This window comes from Apis cerana, linkage group LG7 (genome assembly GCF_029169275.1).
Source record: "Apis cerana isolate GH-2021 linkage group LG7, AcerK_1.0, whole genome shotgun sequence".
Lineage (NCBI taxonomy): Eukaryota > Metazoa > Arthropoda > Insecta > Hymenoptera > Apidae > Apis > Apis cerana.
In genome coordinates, this window is record NC_083858.1 from 12171191 (window position 1) to 12188177 (window position 16987).

Sequence of the window (16987 nt, forward strand, 5' to 3'; positions counted from 1 at the left end):
ACATTAAGTTCTCATCCTTTTAAAATCTTTTACATGATGCAATTAACTCCAACCTTGGTAAAATCTTAAATCTCCTCATCCTTTAAAATCTTCAGCTTTCATAAAACGCGTCACATTCAACTCCAAAATTTCTCATGGTACTCGAAATGATTGCCATTCTAAATTTTTATTATCTTTCTGAAAAAAAAAATCCTTATATTCCAAAGAACACAATTAATCCTATCCTCAAAATTTCTCCATAACAACCGAAATCTTAATTTCTCACCTTTTACCACAATTCGCAATTAAGTTTCGAAAGTAATCTCAAACTTCCATTCATTCCAATTAATTCCACCCTCAAAATTTCCCACGTAATAACTAAAATCACGTCGTTTAAGTTTCAAAAATAAAACTAAACACCCCAATCTTCCCAAAAAATTCCCTTCATCCCAAATTCGTCCCAACCGAGTTCCAAGTGTTCAGCCGACGCTAAACATCATCTAACAAAAAAAAAAAAAAAGAAAGAATTTCACGCGAATCAGCGCGATTCTTCCTCGAGAAGATTGCCGCGATCGATCCGGCAACAGTGTATTTCGTCAAGCTGGTTCTCTCTCTCTCTCTCTCTTTCTCTCTTTCTAGATGCGTGCGTCTACCTGCTATGATGTATCGTATAATAATCGAGTATAACGATCATGTATCACTAACGTGCATCGGGGCGCTCGTCGGCGGCTCCAGAGCTTTGTCTGCAGATAGTCAAAGATAGGAACGTACGGGGACCTGAGGATGTAACGCCGGATGCACCAGCGTCGCGTGTTGCAGCGTGCCTGGTAATTCGCCAGCGGTCGAGTACGCCAATGGATGGTGCCACAATTCAGGACCACCAGGGAAGAATGGGCTCCCTAGGTCTGCAATAGAACACACGATTAAACACACGCGTTTTCCTTCGATCTCTCGAAATGAAATATATCGACGATGATCGACGATTCGGTGAATTCGATTTATTATTTTTATATCCCTCGTCTCGATCACCGATTTTCTCTGATTTTCTCCGTATTTATTATTTTATGTTGTATTTATCATCTCTTGGAATTGGGCTCGAGCGAAATTTTCGAAAAGTCGTCGGACTTTTGGTATTAAAAACCGTTTGAACAGACGTATCGTACACTCGGTTTGAGGTTATGTCGTGTAACGAGGATTATCAATCGTAATAACTACAATGGAACCTCGATTATCGGGACCAATAGGGGGGAGAAACGCGTTGGGATAATGGGATAAGGGGTTTCTGTAACTAAATTTCATCCATCGTGATTTCGAAGAGATTCCGTTTTCATGATTAGCCTCGATATTCGCGATACGTGGAGAAGAAGGTAAAGGAATGCAAATAAAAATATGCTGTTTGGAGAAGACGATAGAACGTTTGGATAATAAAAAGAGAGTTTAATTGGCGTCCGATAATCGAAATTCCAATATTATAAATATCATTCCAGCATTTTAACAAACCCGACAAAATGATGAATTTCGTATTTTTTTTTTCTTCTTTTTTATTTTACGATTACTTTTGATTGAAATAATATCGTGATCAATGAAATAGGCTACTATTTAGGCTACCATTTGGGCAATAGTTAAATAAAGTTTAAATTTTAATTAATTAATTTTTCAATTAATGCTTCAACTCTGATTGAGAGGATATTATACAGTATTTTGTTTCTTTACTATTAAAATCGTTTATTAAAATTTGCAGGCTCGATTTTCTATAAAAAAAAGTATATTATAGTTACTAACAATTATTACTTTGAGAGATGTTTGTAAAATTCGAGTGATGCCCCGTTCGCTGCTTTTTTCCAATGCTAGAGAAAATCAAGGTGTCGAAATCAGACAGAGATATCACATCTGTACACTTATTGAGGATAATTGATTTGATCGTTTGCGAGTTTCCTTACATCTTCCTTCATTCTTCCATACAATAACGAACGATGGAGGAAAAAATTAACAGTAAACGAATAATCTTTTCTCTAGTCTTTATCAAGTATAAAGAGACTCGTAAACGATCAAAATAAACGTTTCCTCTTATCTTTGACGCAATGGCGTAGGAACTCGTACGTATGCAAAGTGGAGAAATTTTTAATTTGAAATTTGGGATTCGAATATTTTTATCTTACCGTAGTTGTAAGCGATAGTCCATGTGCAACGAAACAAAATGTCAAAATGTCATGATTTTGTCTTGATTTCAAGTTTTCGGAAAAAATTGGAAATAATTAACGGTGGATTTCCCTAGTTTTACTATTTGGAGAAAATTTGGAGAATTTAATCGATTTGCGTTTCCCTCGATTGTTTACCATTCGGTGTTGATTTATTTTCCCAATACGAATCGGGAGTGGAGCATATTCATTTCCCGTAAAATAAAATACAGAAAAAAAAAAAGGAAAAAAATTACAATTTACTCGGATTAATTTTTAAACCGATATTTTTTTTTCTTCCACCTTTAATTTCGCGATTAATAAACGTTGCTGATTTTTTGATCGCGAGAAAAATTGATAAATTGAAAATTAAACCGATCGTTTTATCATTATAAAAGTACACGCGTATTTATCGTTGAAACATTTGTGAAAATTCTCACCAATTTTAAAAATTACGAAATGATAATTCTAATATATCAATTTAAAAAATGATTAATCGAAAAAATAAAACTCTTGGAAAGAGAGATGGAAAACTACTATTTGAGAATAAAAAAATTGTCGTTATCGTTCGATGGTAAAAGCGAACGAGATAGGTTAGTTCGCAACAATCCTCGAGATAATTCACTGTCGAACTTATTATTAGAAAATCTCGAAACAATCTTAATAATCTTCTCGTTTCTAACAATCGCGTGATTCCGCGTGACAATCAATGTAACCAAATTCCATTCCATCCGAGGATTACACACGTGCAATCGAAACCATTATCGCGAAACAATTGCAGCCAATCAAAACGTTGCACGGTCTAATTGACAACAGCGACACGGCGCGATCGTACACACTACTATCGTCCACGTTCCGATGAAAAGAGGAGACGTATATAAATATGTATCGTACAATTTTCAATTTTTAATCAAAAAATTATTATTACATTTCGATTCGCGCGAGTTCCTGCGCCATCTAATCGAGGTTTGTTCTTTCCAGGGAAACTGCCTTAAACGGTGTACAGTTGCATCGAACATGATGATCATATAGAGTAAAGGAGGGGGAAGAATATGAGATCGTTGATTCTGGGAAGCGTTTAAAAACGGTCGATAAGATACAAGATGGCGGTTGGTGAATAAGTTATATACGTATCGATATGCGAAATTCGAAATTCGAATTTTAATCACTCGTGAATTATTCGTAATTATTCTGTTCGCTACGCGAGTGATTAAATTTTGTTTTTAAAAATAGAGATAAAATACGAGAGCGAGCTCGTATGAGAAATAGGGCTATACTTTTTTCTTCCAAATAAGTTCGAAAGAGCGAAACGATTATATATATTAATTAAGGTTTTATGTACATAAGAGATGTTTTTCGATGCAAATGAAACGGGAGGAAAGGAGAAATTTTGTTGAGATGTTCATGAATATGGATGATATAGATATTAGAAATCGATTCTTTTTCATCGTGACGATGTAAAGATCGAGTTGGATGAGAGAATAGGGATAACAAAAGAGAAGGAAAAAAAAAAGATTGATTGCTATGACATTACGAATATCGGTCCAATTTTCTTTTTTGCTAGATAAAAGCAAACAGTTTATGTTTTTATTATACAAGTGTAACGATTATAACAACGATAATCGAAATAGGTGAATCATTCTGCGTGTTTCTCGAGAATCCCATCCCACTCGCGTGCCAGATTTTAATCTTTTAGATTTTGCTTCTCGTTGAATATAGGTTGATTATTAGCAAGATTTTCGTGAGAATGCGATGCGAATATAATTATTTAAATTTTTTTTATGGATCTATCTGCTAGGTAACTTTTCAATTTTTCTTGGATATCAAAATTGGATATCCCTTCGTTTATCAAGAAGCAAGCAGTGAAATCGTGTAAAAACAATAATAATAACACCTTGAAAAATTCATACCTCCTTTCGAATCAAAAACTTTTATCCATCAAAAATATTTAAGAAAATCAAAAATATTAAGAAACAATTTTCATTGGGACATTTGATACGAATTTTTTCTCTGAAATCCTATTTCTTCTTTAGTTCAATCGATCAATTTTTCAAATTTCATTTCCAAGAACCCTTACATCAAAAATACCAAAGATATCTAAGATTTCCTAAAGCAATTCCTATTGGAAAAGCGACTTAAATAACGTTTCGATCACAAATCCCATTTCTTCTTTAATTTACAGACAATGTAATTTACTCTATTGGCCCGAGCTTTAATTCAAATCTTTAATCCTTCAAATTCAAGCTCATCCCAAACACCAAGATTTCACCAATTTGATTAACAAGAGAAAAAAAAAGGCGCATGATGAATCTCTGATCACGGAAAATCGTTCCCCTTTAAAACCTTCCTCCTTGCTCCTCCCCCTGCCTTGAACCAGAGCGACAAATGCTCGACACTTGCACACGTTTCGCATCGAAGAAGAAGAAAAAGACGGGCAACGTCTCGCCGTCCCCACGAAAAATCAATGGAAATCGGCGAGTTCCACGGAACCGTTGCTTCCTCGTGACCGACGATATGTCACGAACCGGCAATTATTCCACGGAGAGATTGCACCGAATGGCCACGGTTGCGCAACAACCGCGCTCCTTTCATACCCTTTCACGAGAAATATAGAGCGAACCGGCCTCCATAATTTACGATTAATCGTCTTCCTCCCGCTGAAAAAAACGCTTTACTTTTCCCTTGCTCCAACTTGCGAAAAACTTGATCCATCTTTATCCACGTGATTTACCAAGGTATATCAGGTTCGAGGGTGAATGTGTTTTTCGTCATTCGTTCGATTCGAGAAATTTCAGGATTGTATGAAAGTATAGCTCGATGAGACGAGGCAAAGAGCGTTGGCGGTTTGACGAGGATGAAACGAAGCGATCGATAAAGAGTGTTGGCGAAATATGATCCGAGAAAGAATTGTGAAATTTAAAAATTATGAAAGTACGTATCGAGGATAAAGAGCGAGAGTTGGTTCGATGAAGCGAAGTTCCTTGTTTCGTTTGTTTGAATAAACGATTTTTAAATTTGGAACGGAGAGAATCTAATAAAGAATTATGAAAGTATATCTCGAAGGGGTTGTTGATGATTTTCTTTTTGAGCTGCTGAAATTTATCGATAAAGGATGTTTGATGATAAACGCAGAATGGACGATTTGATTATTGATTATTCCTGTAGAATAAAAGATTCTATCGATAAAATTGAAAAGGATCGAAAGTTTGTTGAATCAGTTAACGTTAGATCCGTGAAATCAGAGATACCGAATTGTGATATCGATTAGAACCGCGTGTATAAACTACGCCGATCTCTAAACCTAGTATTTTATCCTGCAAGGCGCTGGTGAATTAAAATCACATTTGCGCACGCGTGAAATCTTAGCCAGGTTTACTTATCCCCTTTCTCCTCGATTTATTCATCATTTTGCCATTTATTATTTTCACGTTGGAAAATAATAATTTTTTTAACAAAGACGCACGTTTCTTTCTTTCTTTCTTTTTTTTTTCCTGCTCCGATCGAAATTTCTCGTCCATTTCCAGAGTCAAACGAGATTCAAAAAAAGAAAAAATAACAAAAAGATTTTAACAAGAAGAAAAAGAAAAAGGATAAGAAATATCCTTTGCGACTCTTTTTTGATATACACGCAAATAATAGAAGTTCATCTAAATTCCCTTCTTATTATTAACTTTCATTAAATCTCTTGGTTGAATGTTAACGAATAGTCTGGTAATTACGTGTCGTTAGCGAGTCTGCCTTGTTAACGAGCCACTTTTATGAATTTTTAATAGCGCCCAGTAGTAGTCTCCGGGAAAGATAGCGTATCCAGGATGGGCAGCGCAAAGAAGGAAAAAAAAAAGGAAAAAAAAAAGAAAGGAAAAGAAAAAGAAAAAACGTTGCATTTGTACAACATTGCGATCAATCGAGGAAGATCCGTGTTGTTCAACCTGGCTGCATCGCGCTTCGTTAATTAGTGATTTTCCTAAGCGAAGCTAGGAAATAATTATTATTATTATTTTTTTTTTTCATGATTCATTCTCTGCCCTGATAAATGCAACATTTCCTTCCCGGAAAAATACGTTGGACATCTCGAAAAGTCGACTCTTAAAATATTTATCTTTCGATACGATCGCGATCGATAAAAATTATATTTTGAAATTTTTCTTCCAGATAATTGCCAGATTTTAATATATATTTATTTTTCTCACTTCTAAGTGGGTGAGAAATAATTGTATTTTTTTTTTTTATAATTTTGTACACTCATCACGAGTTTCTTTACGGATAATTCGACTTTCGTTTCTTTCTCTCCTCCGTTGAATATTTATACATGTCAAGTAATTAATTTATAAACAATTACTTTTAGATAATCATATATTTTTCGATACGTCCTTTTTTACGATCGAATCGTGATCGATCTATTTCGAATTATTATCGGCATAGAAAATTTTATTTTCGATATATAATTATTGAAATTTTCTATCTTCTTTATTTTTTTTTAATTACATTTTAATCTACTTTACTTTTCAACTTTCTAATTTCTAAATAGATAAGAAATAATTGTTTTCTTCTTTTTTTCCATAATTCTGTCCAATACTTTCTTTATATCTATATATCGAAATCGATATTCGACTTTCGTTTCCTTCATCGTCGAATATTTATATATATATATATGTCAAAATAATTAATTTTTCGACATTTATTTCTCTCTCGACGATCGTATATCTTTCAATACATCCCTTTTTACGAGCGGATCGTGATCGATCTATTTTCGAAACGATTTTGGTCGACAATTTTATTCGACGAATTAATCAAATCGCCATTTAATTTTTCGAGTGCCGGACAATTACGTCTTCCAACAGCTTCACCTCTCGTATTCTCCCCCCTCCCCTCGAATTACAATTTAATTTCAATTCCTCAAGAATTATTCTCTCAAGAATCTTGAAAATTATAATTTATCTTTAACGACCAAATTATTCAAATTAACTCAACTTTTTACGTAATTACTTCGCGTAGACTCGAAACGTTTCGAATTAATTTACTCGGTGTTCACGTCTGAAACACGGCTCGACGTATCCTCAAGACGATTCCAAGCCCAGTCAATCGTATCGACACAATCGCAAATTATCTCCCTCCATATATTATACCATTATCACCACACCACTTTTGTGTATATTTTCCACTTTTTTCGTTTTTTTTTTTTTTTTTAATTAATATCTAACAATTTTACGAGCGTAACTTATCGAAACGATAAAGTCGTTTGAAGCGCGCGATACGTATACGTTTCCACTCGAAAACAATGTGGAAAACAATGACGCCGCCGTTCAAGAATTCGAAACGTTTAAAAAACTTTTTTTTTTTTCTAGAGTTTATCCTTTATTATGAAATAAATAAATCATTCGATCATTGTATCGCGAACGTGTTCATGCGGTTGTGGAATAAATTTAAATTTATTCCAAGAGCAGAAAATCTGTTTGGCAGACATTCGCGGCGTTATTTAAACACTTTGCAATTAATTCGCTCTATTTGACGCGTGTGATCTCCTTCCTCGAGTGCAACGATATTATTCACGACGAATAATTAACGACGAAGGACGCGTGTATTGGATAAAACCAATTTTTAACAAGTCTCAAATTTGTAAATATGGTAAAAGATAAAATGAAAAAATAATTTCTCGACGAGCAGAGAGGCGAGGAAGGGCGATAAAAATAATGGAAACATTATTTTCGCCTTCTCCTGTACGGTTTTTAGGTGTAGCCGTAGCATTTCGTACGTGGCAGGACCTTGCACTTTATTGATTTTTAGGCTGACCCAACGGCCAACTCCTAAGTTTCCCCTGCTTTATCGACGCTACGTCCAACGAACGCGGCGAACCGAGTAATTCTCCACGAATTCTCGAATATGATAATTGAAAAATAAAGAGAAGAAAAAAAAGGATCTTTTAGATCCTTTTGCTTTATTACGCGAGATTTAATAAAAAATAGGATTTTAATCGAAATTTCGTCACTTCTCGACGCTTCGTCTCGTTAAAGAAATTAACCGAAATTCCCAGCTTTTCGGATCTTCGTTGTTTGTAGGATGTGCGTTTTTTAAATTCAAATTGGCGTTCATTCGTTCCATCCGTACGCACGTATAGTGAAAAAGACGCGTTACGAGATATGAAATAAAGATTCGCGGATGCGAAGTTTTGTAATTATGGAAATGGGTTTTGTACGAAAATTATTCCGCATACACACCGTACATCGCATCGTAAGTAATGAAAGCACGATAAACGCGTGTGTTGCTCCCCCGTTCGTTGGAAAAACATTTTTAAACAAACCGTTGAAATTAGAGAAACATTGAACGGGATTGTTTCGAGTGTTGCATCGCGCGCGAAAATAAAATTTTTCTATTTTTCTAAAAATTTGGAAAACTTGGAGAGATTATATAAATCAAGTATTTGCATGTAATATTGAAAGAATCACGGTTTCTTGTTTCTTTTAAAATGTATAGTTTTGTATCTTGTACTGATTTCAAAAGAATTTGAGGGAAAATAACGAAAGAATAAATTATATTCAATGTTCTCGTATCGTGAATAAACTCACATAAATTTGCACGCAATTTCTCACAAAAATGCGGAACAAACTGTCCATCATTTACCCATCGTTGGTGGTCTAGGAATAATAACTGGACGATAAACTGGACGAAAGTTCATATACGGAGATTTAAATTTTTTGGGGGACAATATCGCTTTTTATCCGTAATTTTGTTATTTTGTTATTAAAAAAGGAAAGCAAAAAAGTCGTAGCGGGCGACCAACAACTGGGAATTTCGCTTCGAATTTGGCGAACGATAAATTTGGACCTCGAGAATTGGAAATGGTGGCTTCCAAACAAACGGATGTTAAGAAAAAAAAAAGGCTTATTAGAAAAAGAAGTTATGGCTACTTGCTGCAGGATATCCTCGACAATCCTATCTTATATAAATTATCCAACAAAATAAAATCTTATATAAATTATTTAACAAAATAAAATTGAAAATTATAAAATGAAAAAAAGTAAGAAGGCATATCGATTTCTTTGAATTTTTTTAAAGGGAATAAAAAAGATTGGCAAAGTTGAGAATATTATTATTGCTTATTTTCTCCAAAATAAATAAATAATAAATCAACAAGATAATGATATTAATACAAGATAGCTTAAAAATTAATCCATAAATATGAATGGATGGATTAAAGAATTAGATACCTGTATACATCGTGGCTGACCGTAAACGGAAATTAAAATTAATTTCAATACAATTTCGCAAAGTTTCGAGAATCAAATATAACGAACGTATAAAAAGTCATTGACAAATCATTACATCGTGCGAATAATTAACTTATCGATAACGATTTAAATTAAAATACATGTTTCAAGATATTATATATGATAAAATTGAAATTTAAAATGCTTCTTAATAAATTTACGATATTTCTCAACTCGATCATCTGTCTATATTTCGTTTAATCTATGGACGTTCAAAAAGAGGTTATAAAATCTTGTAATCAATGTAAATAGTTACACATTGAAACAATTATTTTCTTCACACATTTGAAAATGAATTTCCTCCAATCGAAATACACACAATTATTCGAACCACTGTGCGATGCGAGAAATCGAAAATTCGAATTAGACGATCGGCCTCACTTAATTTAAAAAACTCGCGGAATTGAAATGGCCGCGGCGTGACACGAAGAAGGAGGAGTAGGGGGAAAAGAAGGTGGGGAGGAGGGGGAGGAGGATCGATGGCGGGCCAGGAGTGGCTGTTATTTTTTCCACGAGGGACACGTGGCTACGTGGCGACCGCCACGTTAAGTAAAATGTTTAGTTAACGCGCTCGTTAAACGGTATTGAGGGTATCTGGAGTGGAAGAATCGCGTGGAACAGGTGAATAGCGGGTTACGAGACACCTTTGTCTCGTGAAAAACCGGGGAATCTAATATCATCGCGGAGAAGACACAAAGAAGGGAACGCGTGAAACGCGAACGCGGTTGAAAAACATTTGCGCAACGGAATGCAAAACCGGTCTAAACTCTTCGCAGCGCGCGTTGAAATAAAGGCAAGAGGAATCCTATTAAATCTCTTTTCTTTACGCCTTTTTCCTTCCCCCCTTCTTTTTCTTTTGCTCTTTATTCGAATTCACTCGAATTTAGCCCACACTTTTGATCGGTTGGTCTACCAAAGTTTTCCATCTTGTGAAAATTGTGAAAAGTTTTTTTTCTTCGAGAAACAAGATTTTCCAAGAGTAGCACATAGTTTGTCTCTGGGATATATATTTTACCGCGGACGTGGACCGTTTTACTCACGAATTTCTCCGCTTTGTTAAAAATTTGTCAAAAAATATTTTATACGAAGAATGGAGAAAAAAAATATGTTGAAAATTCAAAATGAAAGATCAAATTTTGTTTATCTTATGTTAGGTTACGATCGTTAAAAAATATAGAATTTTCCTTGATTCTGACGAGGCACGAGTAATAAAAAGACATTCTTTTTTTTTTATAATTGTGATCCTACGTTTCTTTTCACACTGTATTTCGACAACGAAAACAAGGGAAACACGAATGAAAGAGAAAATCGGCGAAGTTAATTGGAACAAATTGGAATTTATATTGCGCGAGAATCGAAACATGATTTGGATATCAAGAATGGTAATTTGAACGTTGATCGGCCAAGTGAGATTTATCATACAGTGAAACCGTATTCGTTTTAATCCGATTTGAAGGGAAAAACAAGTATTCGCGTAATCATCTCTCCATTCACGATTTTTCACTCGTAATATCGATAAGTAAAAAAAAATTCATAAGCTTATTTTTATTATTACTATCATAATAAGGCAAATTATGTACGTATCAATGACTCATAGTTGCAAAATGCGAATGGATAATATAACTTGAGCAGGAAAGAAAAAAAAAATCGTCATTACCATCGATCGTTACGTCGAATAGGAAGTGAAGTCATCCGATTAAATCAAACCGCCCATAAAGACGTTTTTTAACCGAACATTCGATAATGATTTTTGCAAGCGAAATATTATCATATCGAGAATCAACTTTCGAAAATCCTACTCTCGAAAATAGATATATTTATTTGAAAAGTAAAACTTTAATTTTAAACATTAAAAAAATTAATTATCGAGAATAAATATACGTACTTTACATGCAAGAATAAAACACTCGAATATTTTTCACAAATTACTAATCCATCCGTAATTTCTATTCTCAAAAATAGTATATAGTTATATAAAATTATCGAGAATATGTATATTTAATAAAACACTCGAGATAGTTACTTTTCACAAATCCGTCCTCAATTTCTATTCTCAAAAATAGCGTATAATCGTAATAAGCGAAAAATGACGTTTCTAACCTCAAAAATAATGTATGATCGTACAGCGAAAAATGATGTTCCAGGGGGAATTCTCGAAAGTTCCACTTTCCACTTGTACAACAATGTGTACAATCACGATGTCGGAAATCGGTTCGATTCGCAGCCTGGAATATTACGGTTTCGATCCTGTAATAATGGAAACAGCGTTCGTTGCGTGTTACTTTATGCAGCGTGGAATGCGCGTCGCGCACATTCTCGCGAGAAAATTGCACGGATGGCTGGGTTTTCGCACGGAGCAAGGTGAGCCGTTTCCACGTCGAAGGTTGTTGTTTGTGTCGTTCGATCGTTCGATATTCCCGTGTATACACGCGAAACGCGTTACGCTGCGTGGATTTTAACGCGGCGCAACTGTACACACAATTGTGATGCAATTCGTTCGATAATAACGTTCGACTCGATAATAAATGTTGGACACTTGCTCGGATCTCGTACGCGATAATTAGTCGAGATTAGTCAAGGTTGACTATTGATCACTCCCTCGTCGTTTTGTATTGGGCAGATTCGAAGGATAAATGTTACTTTGAATATTCGTTGTTTGAAATTAACAATTTGCTGTATAATATGCTATATCATGATTATTTATTTAAATTAATCTATTATATTTTGCTTGTCAATAACTGTAATTAATTTCGTCTATTATTATTGTTTGTACGAAAAATTTTCGAGATTCGCTTTCCATATAATTTTTCGCCGATAGCAAAGTCGATGCAATGTATTTTTACGAAAAATATTCTCGAGCTCGGTATTCGTATTTCTTAAGATACGAAACTATTTGAGAAACATAGATGATTAATCTCGAAAATAATTTATAATTAATCGATTCATTTCATCAATCTTGTATCCTATAATTAATTTCGTCGACTATTATTGTTTGTACGAAAAATTTCCACGACAGTTTCTCTATCGATGCAATATATTTTTACGAAAAATACTCTCGAGCTCAATTTTACCATAAATATTTGCATTTATTGAGACATATAGGGGGGGATTGCTCTTGAAAATAATTTATCTTGCGCGATAATTAATTAATACTGTCAAAGTGATTTTATATTTGTGAGATTTGTGTTAAACGAAAGTGATTGTAATTAATCTTTATTATTTTTTTTTTCAAACAGTTGCGTTTTGTCTTTGTAAAATTACGTATTTCGGAATCACATATTTAAATTATTTGTTTGTATTACCAATACTATAATTAAATACGTGCTCCGCCGACAATACTGATTTTATTGCTTGCACCACAATCTTTCGATCAGTTTCTTGCAGTAATTTCTTTCTTCTAAATACTTTCACAAAAAAACATCATTCCTTTGAATATCCTTTTTTTCTTTTTTTTATAAAAATTAATATTATTGCGTTTTCATTTATACACATAAAAATAAATTTTATCGTGCCACCATATTTTTACATACACATAATATTAACAATTGCAAAAGAGAAAATGACGAGATAAATTCTATTGTTACAAAATTCAAATTATATTTTGTAATAGGAAAGTGTATATATACGCGTTAATCCTTATGTAATTAAACGGGAAAAACAGTAAATGTAATATATATTTAATATAATATTATATAATATTTTCTTATATAATAAAATTTACGTATTGGCTATCGAAAACGAGCAATAATTTTTTCTATTTTTTAATAATTTTTTCCAATAAATCGTAAATTTTCAATATCATATTAATTTTCATGTTCACTTGTTCGTTATAAATTCGATAGATTTTTTCACAAAAGGATTTTTAAGAAACGAACAATAATTCTTAAATTATCTTTTGTATAACTTTTCACGTTTACATTTTTTTTCAAAAATATTTATTAATTAAGTAGAAAAGTAAAAATATAGAACGTACTCGAGATATAGAAATTCGTGATTTCTTCTTTCATAATATCAACTATTAATAGGTTTGCTCATTAGCATTCCGATTTAGGAAGGAAAATTATCGTCAGAGTTAACTTTGCTTCCTCTCAAGTTTCTTAAGCTCGCCCATCGGGTTCGTAAAATTTGGAATTAAAGTCCGACTATATTTCCGCAAGAAAAATAGGATACACGTACGTATTTATAAACTAGATATATAATATTTGCAGAAACTAAATTCGGATTAAATCCTCTTTTCTACAAAATTGTTATGTTGATATTTCACCAAATATCTCTTTTATTTTTTACTCACAATTATCAAGTTCTTCATTTTATATCCTTAAGATTCGATCAATCATTAGGTCAAATATTTTTATCAAAATATTATATTTTATATCCAAATTTCCAAATTTCCTCGCCTACGAGAAATTTTCAAATTCAAAATAAATATATTTAATCAATCTAACAATTTTTTATTATCCTAAAATTTATCCAATATCTGGTCACTAAGGCAAAGCTCAAATAGTTGAAATATCGAATAAAACAAATCGAGTCCGATTTTAAAATACCTAAACGTTTCGAATAATAAAAATAGATACATCCGATTCCCTGTACATTCTCTTATTTCAACGACCATTAAAAAAGATCGATAGAAAAGGAATATTTTTACATATCGTATATGATACATATTTTATAAACGAAGTACCTAAATGTTTCGAAATGCAATAAAAAAAAAAGACATTTGATTCCTACTTTTTCTCAACGTTTCAACGATCACACTGCAAAAAAAAAAGATAAAAGGAATATTTTTACATATTATAGAATATTTTATACAATATCGATGTATAAACGATAAAAATGTTTCGATAATAAAAAAAAAAAAGATAGTTCTGATTTTCGAACTTTTTTTTGTTTCAACCGTTAAAAGGATTGATAAAAGGGATTGCTTTTTTCTTTTTTTTCTTTCTTCCTTTTTTTTTTCCAAAACCATTGAAACCCCCCCGATCGGTTAACCCCCCCAGAGGCGATATGCCGGAACGAAACGGATTACCAATTATTTTCAATAGCCGTTTACGTGACCATGACGAGTAGTCTCGTCTCTCTCTCTTGGGGATAACCGTTTGATCGACCTCGAGTTTCCATACAGATTCGAGATATAGATATATGTTATGTGTATATATATATATATATATGTCTATAGATACTCGAGAAAATGCATTTCCTCGAAAAAATGATTTTTTTTAAGTTTCCGTAAACGCACACAAGTTTCTCGCGTGAATCATGTTTTATTAACATGTTTTATTAACACGGTTCGGTGGCTATGACACTACACGAGTAAAACTGTTTTCATTCGTTCACGCGTTTATGAGCCTGCTGCGCAATCGCTGTTGGAAATCAGTCTTCCAACTTGTGGAAAAATTCTAGTCTTCGAACGATTCATTTTGAGGATAACGTTTCCTTTTTTCTCTCTCTTTCTTTCTTTTTAATCGTGAATTTAACATTCAGAACAATCAAAATGATGGATTTCGTATTTTTTTTGTGTTTTGAGATTATCGGAAGAATGTTTGTTCGATGAAATTAATAATTAATTGTAATTTTTGCGAGATAGAAATGTAATTACGTATACCTATTTATTTTCATAATTTTAATTACAATCATTTACATGTAAAGTAGATACTTAGATACTATACGTTGTAATTAAGTGTTGGTCAGTTAATCGATAAATAAATATGAAGATCTGACAAACGTGAAAACATAACTCTATGGAAAATAATCCATTTGAGAATTACTCCCGAGAGTATTTATTTTTCGTATTAAAGATGAAACAGAGAGTAATTGTCACTTTCAATGTAGCATTCACTAACTGGAAATGGCTATCGAGTGTCAAAGTTTCACTTAAATATCGTTGATTCGAAAGTTGGAGTTTTGTGAATACAACGAACAATGACGACGAAACGAAAGATTTCAAACTTATTCCACGAGAGAAAAAGGCAAATAATAATTTCATTTCCTCTAGTTTCTTAAATACGAAGATAATAGAGATACTTTGGATTCTTTTAGTTATTAAAATAATTTTTCAAAAAAATTCAAAAAAATATATCTTAATATTAGAAAATGAGTTGTGAAATGATTTGATCGAAATAGAAGAAAGAATATAAATTAAAAAAATATATAAAAATACATATAAAAAATATAGAGAAGAAAGAATATATTTAATAAAGGAAATAGGAATAAATATTACGCGTTATAGATATGAATCGTGCCGATGCCTTTGTTCTACTGAGCTCGCTATGTCGCGTCGTACGACGCGACGGTTGAAGGAGAAAAGACAAAACAAAAACGAAATAGCGATCGCGTTATATCTAATTCAAACATAAATATACAAGATATGAGTCCGCGACTTTACGTATATAAACACAACGCTTAAAGATTTATCTATTTTCAGAAACACGAGTGTCGTAATACTTAAAACAATCACGCAAAAAAAAAAAAAAAAAAAAAAAAAAAATTTATTACAAAAACCGATCACCGATAATGAAGTTTTTTTTTTTTCATTCACGTTGAAGGAACACAATTACTTCGTATTCATCCTTCGTGTCTATATAAAAAATAAAAAATTTTTCCTTTCGTTTTTCCATTTTCATTTGCGCCCAAACGCACACGTTTCAAGATGCACGCACATATAAATCACAGGAAAGCGAATATTCTTGGTGTCATTTTTGTAACACTTGCATCGATACTTTCCAAACATTATTAAAATTGATGTTTCCATTAAATTGTCGACATTTTTAAACGGATTCTTGTACGCGAACGTTTCTATTACAATACAAGATATATATATAAGATATTTATCGATTGAGAAACGAAAAATTAAGAAATAAAATAATTACATTTATGCAAATATATTCAAAAAAAACTTATTCATATGTGATTTATCGTCTCTTTATGTTATTTTTTGTTTTCTATAAATAAATTTGCAAAAGATCAATCGCTTTTTTTAATAATAATTTTTGCGTATATCTTTGTGTGAAATTTATTTATTAATTCTTCGAAGACTTTCTCCAATAAGTAATTTCTTTTATAAGAATGGAAAGACGAAAGTTTTTGAAATTATTATAAAAAATATTACAGATATATACCTATAATAAATTTTATAAAACTTTTCTTTCATGAAGAGAGTACAATTGCAATAAGGAATAAAGTACTGTTCACTGATGCAAAGAAAAGAAATGCTTATTTTTACACATATTTTTGTTTTTATCACATATTTTATCACATATACTAATCCAAAACGATGATCTGTATCTAGTTAAATATATTATACGAAATAATTAATAGCTTCGAAAATATTTTAGCCTTAGATGATTATCGTAACATTACTTCATAAATCCAAACAATTTTTACTGTGACTTTGAATGTTTGAATTATAGCTTTTCTACTACTACGTAGTTACGCGTGATGTCAGGATTGTCAACAAAGCGTCTGAAGTGGGGATAGACGAAGGATCCCTCTTGCCCTCTCCTGCGAAATTTCTTTGTTCCACAAAAATAAATAATACACTTAATAATTATACACTTGAGAATATAT

General features: G+C 32.5%; 1 protein-coding gene across 13 annotated transcripts in view; it reads right to left on the reverse strand.

Moving 5' to 3' along the window:
* Positions 1-16987, reverse strand: part of LOC107999277 (protein couch potato) — a 159538-nt gene that overhangs the window by 31937 nt on the left and 110614 nt on the right. For 11 of the 13 annotated variants that reach the window (XR_009830591.1, XM_062077302.1, XM_062077301.1 and 8 more), the window contains one exon: positions 751-884. The exons of the other annotated variants lie outside the window; for them this stretch is intronic. Coding sequence is in view for 10 of the 11 variants with exons in the window: in XM_062077302.1 (XP_061933286.1) it covers positions 751-884 (134 nt within the window). In the remaining variant the exon portion in view is untranslated. The remainder of the gene's footprint in view (positions 1-750; positions 885-16987) is intronic. 13 annotated transcript variants of the gene reach the window in all.